We start from the raw sequence: 13562 nt of genomic DNA on the forward strand, positions 1-13562 counted from the left end.
TTACTGATCATTCAGGATCAGTAGATCATCTTCTCAGAAGAAAAGTAAATTTGGAATATCAGACCTTTCTATATAACCAATCCACAAGAGAGGTCTCTATAAAATACGATTTTTTTCTTGGTTAGTTAACTAATAAAAGTCTTAGAAGTGTTCCTCTAAAAAATCTGGAAGTATGCAAAACAGCTGTTGATATGAAATTAGATCATAAACCAGCATGTCACTAGAACAAAAAAAGGCATCAGGACTTTACACTAAAAACAGTCATGCACTATTAAGCTGGTATGTAAGCAACATACATATGCTTACCAGTTCTAAGGCCTGCATTGCTATGCCACTACAATTTAGCACTTGGAAAAAAATATGTCATTTTCCAGTGTAATTAAAGCCACACAGATGTGGGAGCTCCAAGGTGCAATTTCTGTTTAAGATTGGATCTGGTGTAAACTACAGAAGCCCACTTACAGGTGGAGGTACACTGCAAACTGGAAGGTGCTGTCCACTGAAAACCACTGAGCACCCTGGGACCTGCTGTGCACTGCAGGCTGGGATGTGCTGGCCTGTGCAAAGTGGTATGCCGTGTGGAGCCACCGTTGTCATTGTGTATGAGACGGGAACTTGGCCCTGATGGATCTGCAGCAAAAAGTAAAAAAAAAAAAGTTGAAATAATTACTGTAAACTCTTAACAGTATTGTACAGCATGCTGGGAAAGTTAACAAGCTTTTACCTACTTATCAGGAAAAAACATACTCACAACGAAAGTCTATAAAAGGAAGCACATGACTGCAATTCCTGTTCTTTCAAATACTTTTTTCATTGGAATACTACTCACTGATCAGCAGTTTCTGGGCAGGGTGGAGAGGGATCTCTCAGTTTGAAATGTTAAAACTTCCAAGGCTCCTATTTTGTTTTGGTTTGTTTAACACCAAGTAAGAAATCCCTGATGCTCTGATAAAACCAAAAAGCCTTAGTGTCAGGGAACATGGATTCACAGAAAGTAATTATTTCAGAGAAGCTCATTCTTCCTTCTTGTTCTGCTAAAACAGAACTCACTCATGGGAAATTAACAAGCAAGAAAAGCTCATCAGGAAGGTGAGAATGATTAAAGACAGCTAATTTACTGAACTGGTAGTGTACGGTTAGACATAGAGGCCAAAACAAGAACATGGATCAATGAATGGAACTTAAAGCCTCAACATGTGTATCACTGATGACAGAGACCACTCTCAGGAGAGACACTGAATTTGACCTGGTTCTGGCTCAGGTACAAAAATTAGGCATACAGTGTAATGCTGGGCATGATTCAGAAATGCTCAGAATAAGAATAAAAAATGACCTCTTAATGATTCTGTCTCTGAAGTATAAAACATCACCATAGAAGACCTCAGTTAGTCTGGAAACACTGACATCTGATCATAGATGGTGCTTGGAAGGTACAGGCAGTGGGATGGAACAACTGCTTATCCAGGCTTGTCATGATGTAATCTTGCAACACAAAGCAAGAGCATGTTTTGAATTTTTAAGATGCTGCAGCAGTACAGTTGTTCATCTAAACGCTACGTTGTGAGGTGGCTAGACTGGTGGTTAGCTTCCACCCTTGCACTTGGTCCCAAATGCAAATACTTCCTTACTGAGCGCTGCTCTGCAGATGTAGTACAACACAGCAGCTGTATGCAGCTGCGCTGAATGCAGGTACGCTTTCAAGCAGGGCAGTTAGGAGTTGCATTCTATGCATGTGCAGTTTGAGAAGTGGACGTCCAGATAACTAGGTCATGACTGTGAGGCAACTAATGCACTTGTGCTGCAGCCTGCTGATTTGCACAACAACAAAGGTTACATCAGTAGGTCAGCTCCTTTTATGGGTCTTCATTTATGAACTCTGTACCAATTCCTGTCTGAGGAATTATTTGCTTTCTGGACCAACCACAGATTTCATTATTTCATGTAATTTAAGGAGTTGATTAGGTCTGGATGACTAATTTGGTTCTGTGACAATACTGTCATGTTTCTGCTGTTATGTTCACAGCCAATTATTGGCATTGTGAATTCTACTTCTGAATAATTTATTTGAAAAATTTATAGGCTCCTGTGCTAAGGAGAGACGCTTCATGTGAAACAGAACACATCCTTGATTATCATCTTACATCTTAATCACATTAAATTAACTTTAGAAGCAAAAGCACTTCAAGGGTGGGCAGGAGGCCTATAGCACCATGCCAATACAGGTATTGGAAAATTGTTAACTTTCAATCTTCTTTACTAACGCTCTGAAATTTTTATTTCCCCACTGCCACTGCAGCACTTCATACATCAATAACAGTACACAACAAAAATAACTTCTAAGAGGGCAAACAGAATTTAGTGATAATGTGACTTTCATAGCCAACTAATTTGAGGTGGAGAGGGATCTTAAGATTTGGGAAAAAAAAAATCTGTGACATTTGTCTGTTTGTACCCTGAAACTCTTACCTGATCGTGAATGTCAACCATCATTGCATTTTGCTGTGGCGGGTGAGCAGCTGGGCGCAACATACGAGGAGATACGTTCGGTGGATGAAAGGCTCTGGGTTCTTCTATTGCTTGCTGTTGTCCGTAGGAGAAACGGTGATAGTTTTCATCTAGGTTAAAGGAATTATGTCGAGACAGGCGATCTCTCCTTGTTCTCTGACGCCGAACAGGAGGACTGCAAACACATTAAAAAGATTAGAGATCATATAAATGCCAAAAGCCCTTCCTATTAACTAAAACCACATGAAAATCAAGTACCAAAGAAAAAAAAGTAAACTTGAAAATGTTACTGGAACAGATTTATTAAACTGGAACACAACTTCTTACCAACAAAACTTGCCAAGATCTTTAGAGCTGACACTTATCTCAGCGCAGAAGTGCTTAATAGAGCATAGCTTAATGCTATCAAGGAAAGCTAGAGTGCTCCAATATAAATATTAACCTGTTAGAAAGATGACAGTGGGATTGCCAGGACAAGTGCACAAACGACATCAAACTTCAGAAGATTTCTATGCATTTATTCTAGGCAAAAATCCTTAACTGTATGATTACAGATTTCCCGTGCTCCAGCCACGCCACAGAATGGTTGCTCACTTAGTGAGACGGACAGAGCAGTAGGCTCCTCTGGAGAAACATGATTTTTTTCAGCTCTCACATGTTCACCAAATAACTGAATGCCTCAGAGGCATCTCCTTGGCAGACACCAGGAAATTGTGACTGCAGTAATCGTTCTTTTGCAGTGCAGAGAACTGCAGTGTAAATAGACCACAGCATCTACTTCGTTTGAGTAACTCATTTACATGTGTGGGATTTGATAATATAATCTTATATAATTACACGTATGTTATGAGCAGAACTGCCACTATCTTGAGCCAAAACTTCTGTAAATCAGAAACCAGCAGCTCTGGCTCAACACTCAGAAAATCAGGCACACACAAGTAACAAATTCGCAATTAGAAGTTTTGACTGAGAGGCTTCTCATTTATTTGGAAGGGTAAAGGACTGAATCATAGAATTATGTAGGTTGGAAATGACCTCTAAGATCATCAAGCCCAACTGTTAACCTAGCACTGCCAAGACTACTGCTAAACCATGTCCCTAAGCACCGCATCAACACATCTCTTGAACATCTCCAGTACTAGTGTGAGAAACAAAGTTGTGTTTTTGCAGTAGAGAATTACATAAGGAGAAATGCTAAGTAGATAAGTGGACAGTAGAAGGCCTCACTGCTCCAAAATAAGGTAGAAGCTTGAGAAAAACACGATGAGCAGTGTGAGAAGAGTAAACAAAGATCACAAGTTCTCTAAACATAAGAAAGAAGAAATTAAAGAGTTGGAAAAAAAAAAAAAAAGAAAAATTGTACACATGTGGTATAGAGGAGTGTTGAGTAGCTTGAGAACCTGTAGTACTCAGGCAGTGAGGAAACAGGGGAGGTGATCAGGTGTCGGGTAATAGGGAATAAAAGGTCATGGTTTGTTTACTAAAATGCACTCCTAATTGCAGGATGCCTGCCATTGCAATCACAAATAAAATAGCTTCATAAAAGAGCCTGTCTGAAGAAAATTATTTGAGATGTTTCTCACACTGGTACATCCCTGGAAGTACAAGACCATCCCCCAATACTTCCAATTTGTGTCATGGAGATTGGAAGGTACAAATTGCATGCCACAGTGGCAACAGCAAAGTAAAGCTACATGGGACAAAATGGTTTCCCAGTTACAGAACAGGCTGAAGGAGCCAAGATGCAGCAAAGAAACAGAAGGGGCTGCAACCACTAGAGCACATCCTCTCCAAGAGAGTGTCAAAGAGAATGTAATATGCTTCACTCTCACTATTCCTTTCCTATTAGCAAATAAAACAAATTGGCAAAACAAAAGTCTGCTCAAGCTGAGTCCAACTTTTTTTTCCTGAGTGAAACTGATGTACTCCAGGAAAGGGGGAGCATCATACCAGTTATTCAGATGGTACTGTAAGTATATGATACCATGTCTTAAGCTGCTACTTTTCTGCTCTAATTCATACAGATGTTATGCCATTGTTGTCTTAAGACTGAAACAAATGGTCATTCACTCCAGGTCAGACAGAAGGCCTGATGCTGAATTATAACAGCAGAAAAAAAAGCATAGCCATCATTGTCTTTACAAATTATCATGTCAGAACACATAAAACATGTTTTATTCTGAGCACTGAGGACTCCAATTTACAATTTGATGTATTTGTATGTCTTAGTCACAGTTTATTTTCTGAGAAGTGTTTTCCACTCTCCATCTCTGTATTGCTAATAAAATACACATAATTTTCTCATAATTTACCATAAACCGGTAAATTCACATAATTTACCATAAAATTGGTATATATGATTTCTAACCACAAAGCTGATTAACACTTAATGCAAAAGATTTTTCTGAGAACTGAAGTTGCTTTAAAGTTATTTCCTGCTACAAAACAGAAATGGTCTAAATAAATATTTTGGCATAAATGTGTATGCAACATATTTGTTTTGAAAATCTGTAGTAATAGAGAAAAGCTATGAATGGCAACCCCAGTGCTTTGGAAGAACAATTACAGAAATTCTCTGACACCAGGACTTAGACAAGGTAGCTTCTCATAATTACACTTTGGTAAATGTTAAATGTTGTACGTTTACTTTTTTATGGACTCAGAATCATGAGAAAGCACAACCAGGAAAAGTTTGCATGACTTATGGAATAATTTATTTTTTATTTTTTTAAACAAATGGATTAACATTATCTGGAAAAAAAAAAAGTATTTTTCCTATGTAGAATAATAAAGAAACTACAGGTTTCATTCAGCAAAATCCAGTGCATCCAGATACACAGCTCTACATGCTTCCCAAGTTACTGGCAAGCACTTCAGATGAATAACCAACACAGGGATCTAAACTATTACTGAACACTGGTAATGAGCTTCTGCTTTAAAGTCCTTTAAAAGTAACCACGTAAAAAATTTAGACTTTTAATGCACAAAAATCATGGTACTACACAAATAATGGTTATTATAAGGCTAAAAGCAGGATTGCAACCCTGGACTTTTGGAGAGCCAACTTCGACCTCTTCCGGGACCTGCTTGGGAGTATCTCATGGGCTGGGTTGCTGGAAGAAGGCAAGGGTGCTTGTGAGAGCTGGGCTACATTTCAACTACACTTCTTCCTTGCTCAGGATTGCTGCATCCCTGAGCGTAGGAAATCGGGGAAGGGGGGCAGGAAACCTGTGTGGATGAGCAAGGAGCTCATCGATAAGATCAGAAGGAAGAGGATGGTCTACGAAATGTGGAAAAAGGGTCTGTCCTCTTGGGAGGAGTATAGAAGTGTCGTCAGGGTCTGCAGGGACGCGATGAGGAAGGCTAAAGCCCACCTAGAGATGAGGCTTGCGAAAGAGATAAAAAAAAAAAAAACCTTCTTACTATCTTTTAAGTATGTAAAGAGTAAAAGGAAGATGAGGGATAATGTGGGTCCACTGCTGAACAAGGGGGGTGTCCAGGTAACAGGAGACGCTGAGAAGGCAGAGATACTGAATGCTTTCTTTGCTTCAGTCTTTGCTTCAAGGACTCCCCCCAGGACTCCTCAACCCTAGCGGGAGGACAAAGGGTCTGTGAAATGGAGGGCTCCCCCCTGGTTGATGACAGAATGGTTCGGGAGCATCTGAGTGGGCTCAACGCACACAACTCTACGGGTCCCGATGGGATGCATCCATGGGTGCTATGGGAATTGGCAAAGGTGATTGCTGAACTGCTCTCTATCATCTTTGAAAGGTCCCGGAGAACTGAAGAACAGCTGCCCGAAGACTGGAGGATAGCCAGTGTCACTCCGGTCTCCAAGAAGGGCAGGAAGGAGGATCTGGGAAACTACAGGCCAGCCAGTCTCACCTCTGTCCCTGGAAAGGTGTTGGAGCAGCTTGTTCTGGATGCCATCTTCAAGCAATTGGAAGAAAAGAAGGTTATGAGGAGTAGTCAGCATGGATTCACCAAGGGGAAGTTGTGCTCGACCAACCTCATTGCCTTCTATGGTGGCATCACCAGCTGGGTAGATGGGGGGAGAGCAGTGGATGTCATCTACCTTGACTTTAGCAAGGCTTTCAATACTGTCCCCTGTGACATCCTGATAGCAAAGCTGAGAAAGTGTGGGATAGATGAGTGGACGGCAAGGTGGGTTGAGAACTGGCTGACTGGCCGAGCTCAGAGGGTGGTGATCAGTGGCACAGAGTCTGGCTGGAGGCCTGTGACTAGCGGTGTTCCCCAGGGGTCAGTCTTGTTCAACATCTTCATCAACGACCTTGATGAGGGAATAGTGTCCGCCCTCAGCAAGTACGCCGATGACACAAAGCTGGGAGGAATGGCTGACGCGCCAGAAGGCTGTGCTGCCATTCAGCGAGACCTGGACCGGCTGGAGAGATGGGCGGGAAGTAACCAAATGAGATTTAAGAAGAGCAAGTGTAGAGTCCTGCACCTGGGAAGGAACAACTGCATATATCAGTACAGGCTGGGGGATGACCTGCTGGAGAGGAGCTCTGCGGAGATGACAGGTTGACCATGAGCCAGCACTGTGCCCTTGTGGCCAAGAGGGCTAATGGGGTCCTGGCGTGCATTAAAAGGAGCGTGGCCAGCAGGTTGAGGGAGGTGATCCTCCCCCTCTACTCTGCCTTGGTCAGGCCTCACCTGGAGTACTGTGTCCAGTTCTGGGCTCCCCCTTACAAAAAAAGACAGGGATCTCCTGGAAAGAGTCCAGCAGAGGGCCACGAAGATGATACAGGGCCTGGAGCATCTTCCCTATGAAGAAAGGCCTGGGTCTGCTCAGCCTGGGGAAGAGAAGACTGAGAGGGGATCTCATCAATGTGTATAAATACCTGAGGTGTGGGAGACAGAGGGATTTGGCCAACCTCTTTTCAGTGGTTTGTGGGGACAGGACAAGGGGTAATGGCCACAAGATGGAGCACCAGAAGTTCCGCACTGACATGCGAAAGAACTTCATGGTGAGGGTGACAGAGCACTGGGACAGGCTGCCAAAGGAGATTGTGGAGTCTCCTCCTCTGGAGATATATTCAAGGCCCATCTAGACACCTACCTGGGCAGCCTGCTCTAGGGAACCTGCTTTGGCAGGGGGGTTGGACACGATCTTTCAAGGTCCTTTCCAGCCCCTACAGTTCTGTGATTCTTTCAAAGTACCCTGATAAGAAATAGGATTTTTCCTCACATTGTTCTGAACGATTATTGCTCCAGTGCATAGTAGAACAGAATCAGGTTAATAATTAAAAATGTTAATAAACACTCCTTGAGTTGTCTTCAGTAAATTATAGGATGATGAATCAATTTATATTACTTTAACTTCTCAATTACAAATATAACAATTTACAGCTCAAAGGAAATGTTAACGTATTTACCATGAAATCTGGTCTGAAATACTGATTCATCTGAATAGAGGATTCTATTCAGAAATACTCCTCTCTTGAGATGAAATCAGGAAGAATAAAAAACCTGTTTAAAAAACAGTTTAAAACTATTAAAAAAAACTGTACATATTGCTTACCTCCTTCTGTGTCGTGCAGGTGTGTTGTATCGTTCCCCTGAGAAGTGGTGTTGGTTGGGACGAGCCAAAGAAGGCTGCCTGTTTGATGTCATCTCCCATGGTCGCATTGGTGGTGATGAGGCTGGTGATGTTGTTGTGTAGTCAAAGACTGAATGGGAAAGGCGTTGTCGTTTGGGACTAGGACTGTCTTCGCTCTATGCCAGTGCAAGAAACAAAACAAAAACCCACCTTCAGATGAGTGAGTTACAATCCACACTTCAATATCACTTTGCAGCTAGCATTAGAAGGAGGGATTTACTGCAGACTGCACTAGAACACCATGAAATTAATCAACTGCAAGTAGTTACCTACTTACAACCTTTGTAATACAAATTTGTGATGGCTTTCTAACCCCCGATGAATAACTAAGTTATATTTTAGAAGCATGAATATACTGAAATCTTAACATCAACGCACAAAAAAAATGTTCCAGGAAGGAGAGTAATATGAGGAAAATAAGGTATATCCTATTTTGCATTCCTCCTGCCCCTGCATTTATAGGTTACGGAGGCTTGAAAAGAGGTATAAGCACAGCCCTCATGATACCATACGCGCTCTGGGATGCATGCCTTTTCGATGAGGACTGTACTAATGTGGCTGATCAGATATTAGCTTTGCTCTGCAGCCAATTTTAATTCTGCCAGCTGAGCACACAAGTGCTCAGTTTCCTACTCATTAGTACAATAATGATCATAGGAAAGTACCTGTACATGATCTGAAAAGAAATCACTTCTGTTTACGTGCGTTTACTTCACTGAAGCTCTGCTGGGACTACGTAACACCTGAAGTTTTGGTGTCAGTGACAGGAACACTGTTCATCTCCAAGCACCGTGCTCCCAGCAGGTTCCGAGTACAAGTAACTACCTCTCGCTTTCATTGTGTGCCCTTGCTGCTGACTCGTTAAATGCAGACAGCTGCCATTCCTGTCAGAAGATCTCAAGGCGACCAAAAATCCAGCAGGAAAGGCAATACATGTCCCTTCCCTCCACAATACTCTTGTGGAAGTGTAACCTGTCTTGCTGGTAACAAGCCTAACAACTGGAAATGTTCTGCTCCAGAGATCACCGAACTCATGAACACAAACAGCCACACAAGAACAGCCACGCTGCACCCACCTTTGGGTCCAAACATCACATACACTTCACTGACACTCCCCCTGCGAGCCAGACCCTGCTGGTTTGCTGCTCTCCAGCTTACTCGCTCAGCTCACCTCACCCACTTCAGCCCCTTGCAGCGTTATTTCAATTAACAGGAACAGCCTCAAACTTGCAGACAACTGCAAATAACTGAGTCAGAGAATATCTGGCAATCCAGAGACTGTCAGAAGTCTCATTGCAGATGTACTTGTAGATTACAGACCTCTTCTTAGCTTTACAGCTAAGATACTTAGCTTGTCCTCCTGTTCTTTCCAGTGCATAAAGCATACCTTTATGTAACTCCTAAGTTTTGTCCATGTGTTTAAGATAAAAAAAAGGTATTTTTCCTCTTTTGACTTCTGGTCATTTTGTCTAAATTTCACTTCTCTTCAGCCTCATGCTTTCAAATATTTCAACAGAAATTGGAGTTTTCTCCTACCATATTTTAATTTAAGCAGTCACTAGGAATGATGACTGAAGAGAAAATGATAAGGAAAAAAAAAGTACATGTGAGGGTGCCCATTTTTAATTCCACATCTGCTTTTAGTGTGATTTACGTAGAGAAACAGGCTGATAATGCATGCAACCTGCTTTTCAACTCCTTAACTCACTGCACCTGAATATCAAAGTCAGTATCAATATTCAGTATCAAGCAGTGAGAGAAAAAACAGGTCAAAATACAGGCATATTCCTGAAGGTTCACAAAAGCAGATGCCCAGGTAAAGGGCGACTCTTCCAGAAGGCTGCAGGCACTCGGGATTTCAATGCATTATAACCAAACAACTGGAAGAGATGATTGACAATTGCCCTCAGAGCAGTCAAAGCTTCTGTGAAAATATGTATCTTAGCAGATTTCAGAGAGTCTTATCAAAGGACAAATCACAAACAAAGTTACAGTTGTTCTGCCACTCACAGAGCTGCTTGTTTAATCTATCCTACTCTAAGGAGCCAAAGAGAAGGATGATTTGTGGCCCAACTCTACTCAAACTGAAACGCAGGTAAAGCAGGCACACTGGGGTCTTGTGAGTGTAGAAGGAAAAGTCAAATGGAAGGAGGAGACACAAGGTTTAGTGAAGCTGGCAGAGAACAAAACACGGTGAAGTAACAAAATAATTGCTGTTGCCCTGCTACAACCCATACATGCCTTTGCTTGGCAATCTCCCACTGCTACTGCAATAATTTACGTCTGGCACATTTTCCCAAGCAGTAACACTAACACACCCTGCCCTGTAGAAAGTAGTTTGGGAAAAAGAGAGATTGTTCTTTGATCATTTTTCATTTTGTATCTGGATTGCACCCCTTCAAAAACAGCGGAGATGGAAACTGCCAACCAGCTAGCCTTCATCATCACTCCAAATCACTACCTCACAATGTTATTTCAAACCCCATAGCAAGTGCTGAATTGCTCGCTATACTAAGCGACCATGCTTTCACTTCAACTTGCTTCCCATTAGAAAGAAAATAAAGATAAAATCATTTTTGGAATGACATATAAGTATAGTTTTAAAGAGTAATTATGTGTTTTTTTTTTTTCCCATATTGAGAAAAAAATAACCTGAAGCTAGGAGGAGGTAATGTAGGTCCTTAGATGGGAGAACAGGATTGATTGTTTATTTGCATTTCTAAGCACAGTATTTTATAGCAACCTCTTATATTCATGTCTTCAAGTTGCAAGCCTGTCTAGAAATCTGTACTAAACTTTTAATTTCAAACAAAATATGCATCAAACTTCTCATTCTCTAAATGTTTAAAATGCCTCTGCTAGATGAGACTAATGGTTCAAACAAAGAATAAGCATTCATCATTTTCTCTTTATGCTTCTAAGATGTCCACACAATTGTACTGCCTAAGGAATAGTACTCTTGAACTTAAAAATTTGAAAAAAAAATCAATTTCGCTTGGCAAATATTGTAGATCTTATCTCTGAATCATCAGTTTTAATCTGGACAACATCTAGCAAAATATCTTTGCCTACAGACCACTTCATTTTCATACTTTCATGTACTTAAAATGCAATACATTCATAAAGCTCAAACTCAGGAATGCCACTTTTATTACACATTAAAAACCGACATCTGCGTAGCACAATCAAAAGGATTTTAAAGTAGTAACCAAGGCAAAAAAGCACATTGTGCACACATAGGAAAGGTGATACACAACCAACCATTTGGAACTGACCAACTTTAAGGCCAGAATATTCTTACTGGAAGGTAGAAGAGCTCTTCTCCACAAAAAAAGTCATTCTCACCCATCTCTTGAGTGGCAATACAAACATGGCTTACACAAGCAACAAATTAACGATGTTTTTATCTCAAGCAGAAGATGACACTCAATTAAATGTTTCGTACATCAGAGACTGAAATTAAGTCAGTATTACAGCTCGGAATCCTGCTCAAAGTGTACAGTTTCCTTGTTTTTAAAGGAGGAACCCAAATGAAGCCACCCTGTGTCTCCCTGAAACTCTCTTCACTGCAAAAGTTGGCCTTGCCTTTCCATTCTGCAAATCCCTGTCTGAAGCCAGGCTAGCAGGGCTTCTTGACTAAACTCAGTGTCATGGTTTCTCACTTTCCTCCCCAACAGACTTGGAGGAATGAACGCATGTCATTATTTTTCCTTCTCTGAAGAGCTCTTGTCTGACTGTCACTTTAATTATCAATTCTTAAGTTGATAACCTGGTCTGTTTTCCAGACTTGTCCTGTTTCCTGGACATCATCTTACTGTATTTCATTCCAGTATTTCTGGTTGCTTTTAAGTATAAAAAATAAAACTTTTTTTTTTTTGTTCTTAAACAAACAAAACAACAACAACAACCCATTTCAACATGTCTGAAAACCACAGGCTTCCCCACTGTTTGGATCCTTCTGAATCCAAATTGCCTGAGCAGTAGTTATTTGCAGTATTTTGGCAGTTTCTCATGTATTTATATATATACACACACTTTCAAAGAGCATTTAGTTTCCTCTGTCCACTGTAAAACCACTATTTTCCTCCCGTGTTTGGTTCACGTATGTTACCTGTACAAAAAGTCTGCTGTGATCTTTATCTTTAGTCTAAGAAACAACACTGGTGAAAGGTACTTGTACTTCAGTATAAGCAACGTGACCAGTCATTTGTACTCCCTGCTGTTCCAGCAGCTTGACAAGCCATCACTGTGCTAACACATCCCATGATTTTAACGTGCTGACAAGCTCTTGATTTCCTGCATACTGAGAATGTAAGCAGATGACAAAGAAAATGTCCCCTCACAGACCAAGGAAAAGAAGCTGTTCAGGGATGTTATGCTGGGAGTGGCCGCTGCCACCAGCAGCTCCAGGACTGGGAATTCCTCCCGTGTGGCCAGAGGAGCCCAGTCCCACGTGTCTAGGGAGCTATGGAGCTGAGGGACGTGGCCACTGCTGTCCTGTTGGCAGATCCAAACCTAGCACACATCTCAGAGGCACGCACCTGGAGGACAGAGGCAGCCAGCTGCACAAACTGCCACCCCTGAGGGGCTGCTCACATGCCCCACTGCTGAGGGGCACAGACTCGGCCCCTCCTGCCCTGGTGCAGGCCCACAGGCGACGTCCCCAGGCCACCATCAGATGCACACCGGCCTCCCCCAGCCCTGCCCAGGGACCCCTGCCCACAGCCCGGCCTCTCACCCGCTGCTGCGGCCCCTGGCCCTGTCCCAGCCGTTGGAAGGGAGCCGGCGGCGGAGCTCTGGGGACAGGCAGCGCTCCCACCCCGGGGGCAGGAGGGTGCCGGGCCCCTGCCCTGGGGCTGGCACCGAGACCCCAGGGGCTCCAGTCCCTGGCACCGCAGGCCCAGGCCCAGCCATGTTGGGCTCCAGCTGCCGGCCTCGTGGTGTTTGGTCCCCACCATGTGCATGGGACTCGAGTGGGAGCCCACGGAGGGGTCATTAACCAAGGATGTGAGGAGAAAGGGGACAGGCTGTGGTGACCAGGCACAGTCACACACCGGCAGCCCCTCCAGGCCCTCTTCTGCCTGCCCCCATTGCCCATCCCTGCTCCCCTTCCCCTGTACACCGCCTCGTCCGCTGGCATCGCTCCACCTGCCCCCTCCAGCAGCCCAGACCTCAGGTTTGCATCCTCACTGGTTGCAAAGTCCTTGTTTGCCTGCAGTTTGTTGATAACACATCAGTTAGTGCAGCTGACTGGGTTTGCTCTTGGTCTTCGTCTCCGTTAAGTTTGTCTGGCAGGTCTGAGTCCCGGCATTCAGTCCTGTTTACTGCTTCACCCCCTCGCTTATCATCCCATTTGGCGAGGTCCTTGATGAGGTCTCACTGCAGGAAGCACTCCCGCATTCCACATACTCCTATCAATTACTGCCTGACCAGGTTT

The 13562-nt window shown here is 42.9% G+C and overlaps 1 protein-coding gene across 6 annotated transcripts in view; it reads right to left on the reverse strand.

Annotated features, from left to right (window-relative positions):
• Positions 1 to 13562, reverse strand: part of RNF38 (ring finger protein 38) — a 111251-nt gene that overhangs the window by 20234 nt on the left and 77455 nt on the right. For all 6 annotated transcript variants that reach the window (XM_068666500.1, XM_068666501.1, XM_068666505.1 and 3 more), the window contains 3 exons: positions 8048 to 8241; positions 2467 to 2680; positions 463 to 630 (listed from right to left, as the gene is read on the reverse strand). In XM_068666500.1, coding sequence (XP_068522601.1) covers positions 463 to 630; positions 2467 to 2680; positions 8048 to 8241 — 576 coding nt within the window. The remainder of the gene's footprint in view (positions 1 to 462; positions 631 to 2466; positions 2681 to 8047; positions 8242 to 13562) is intronic.

This window comes from Anas acuta, chromosome Z (assembly GCF_963932015.1).
Source record: "Anas acuta chromosome Z, bAnaAcu1.1, whole genome shotgun sequence".
In the NCBI taxonomy this organism is placed as follows: domain Eukaryota; kingdom Metazoa; phylum Chordata; class Aves; order Anseriformes; family Anatidae; genus Anas; species Anas acuta.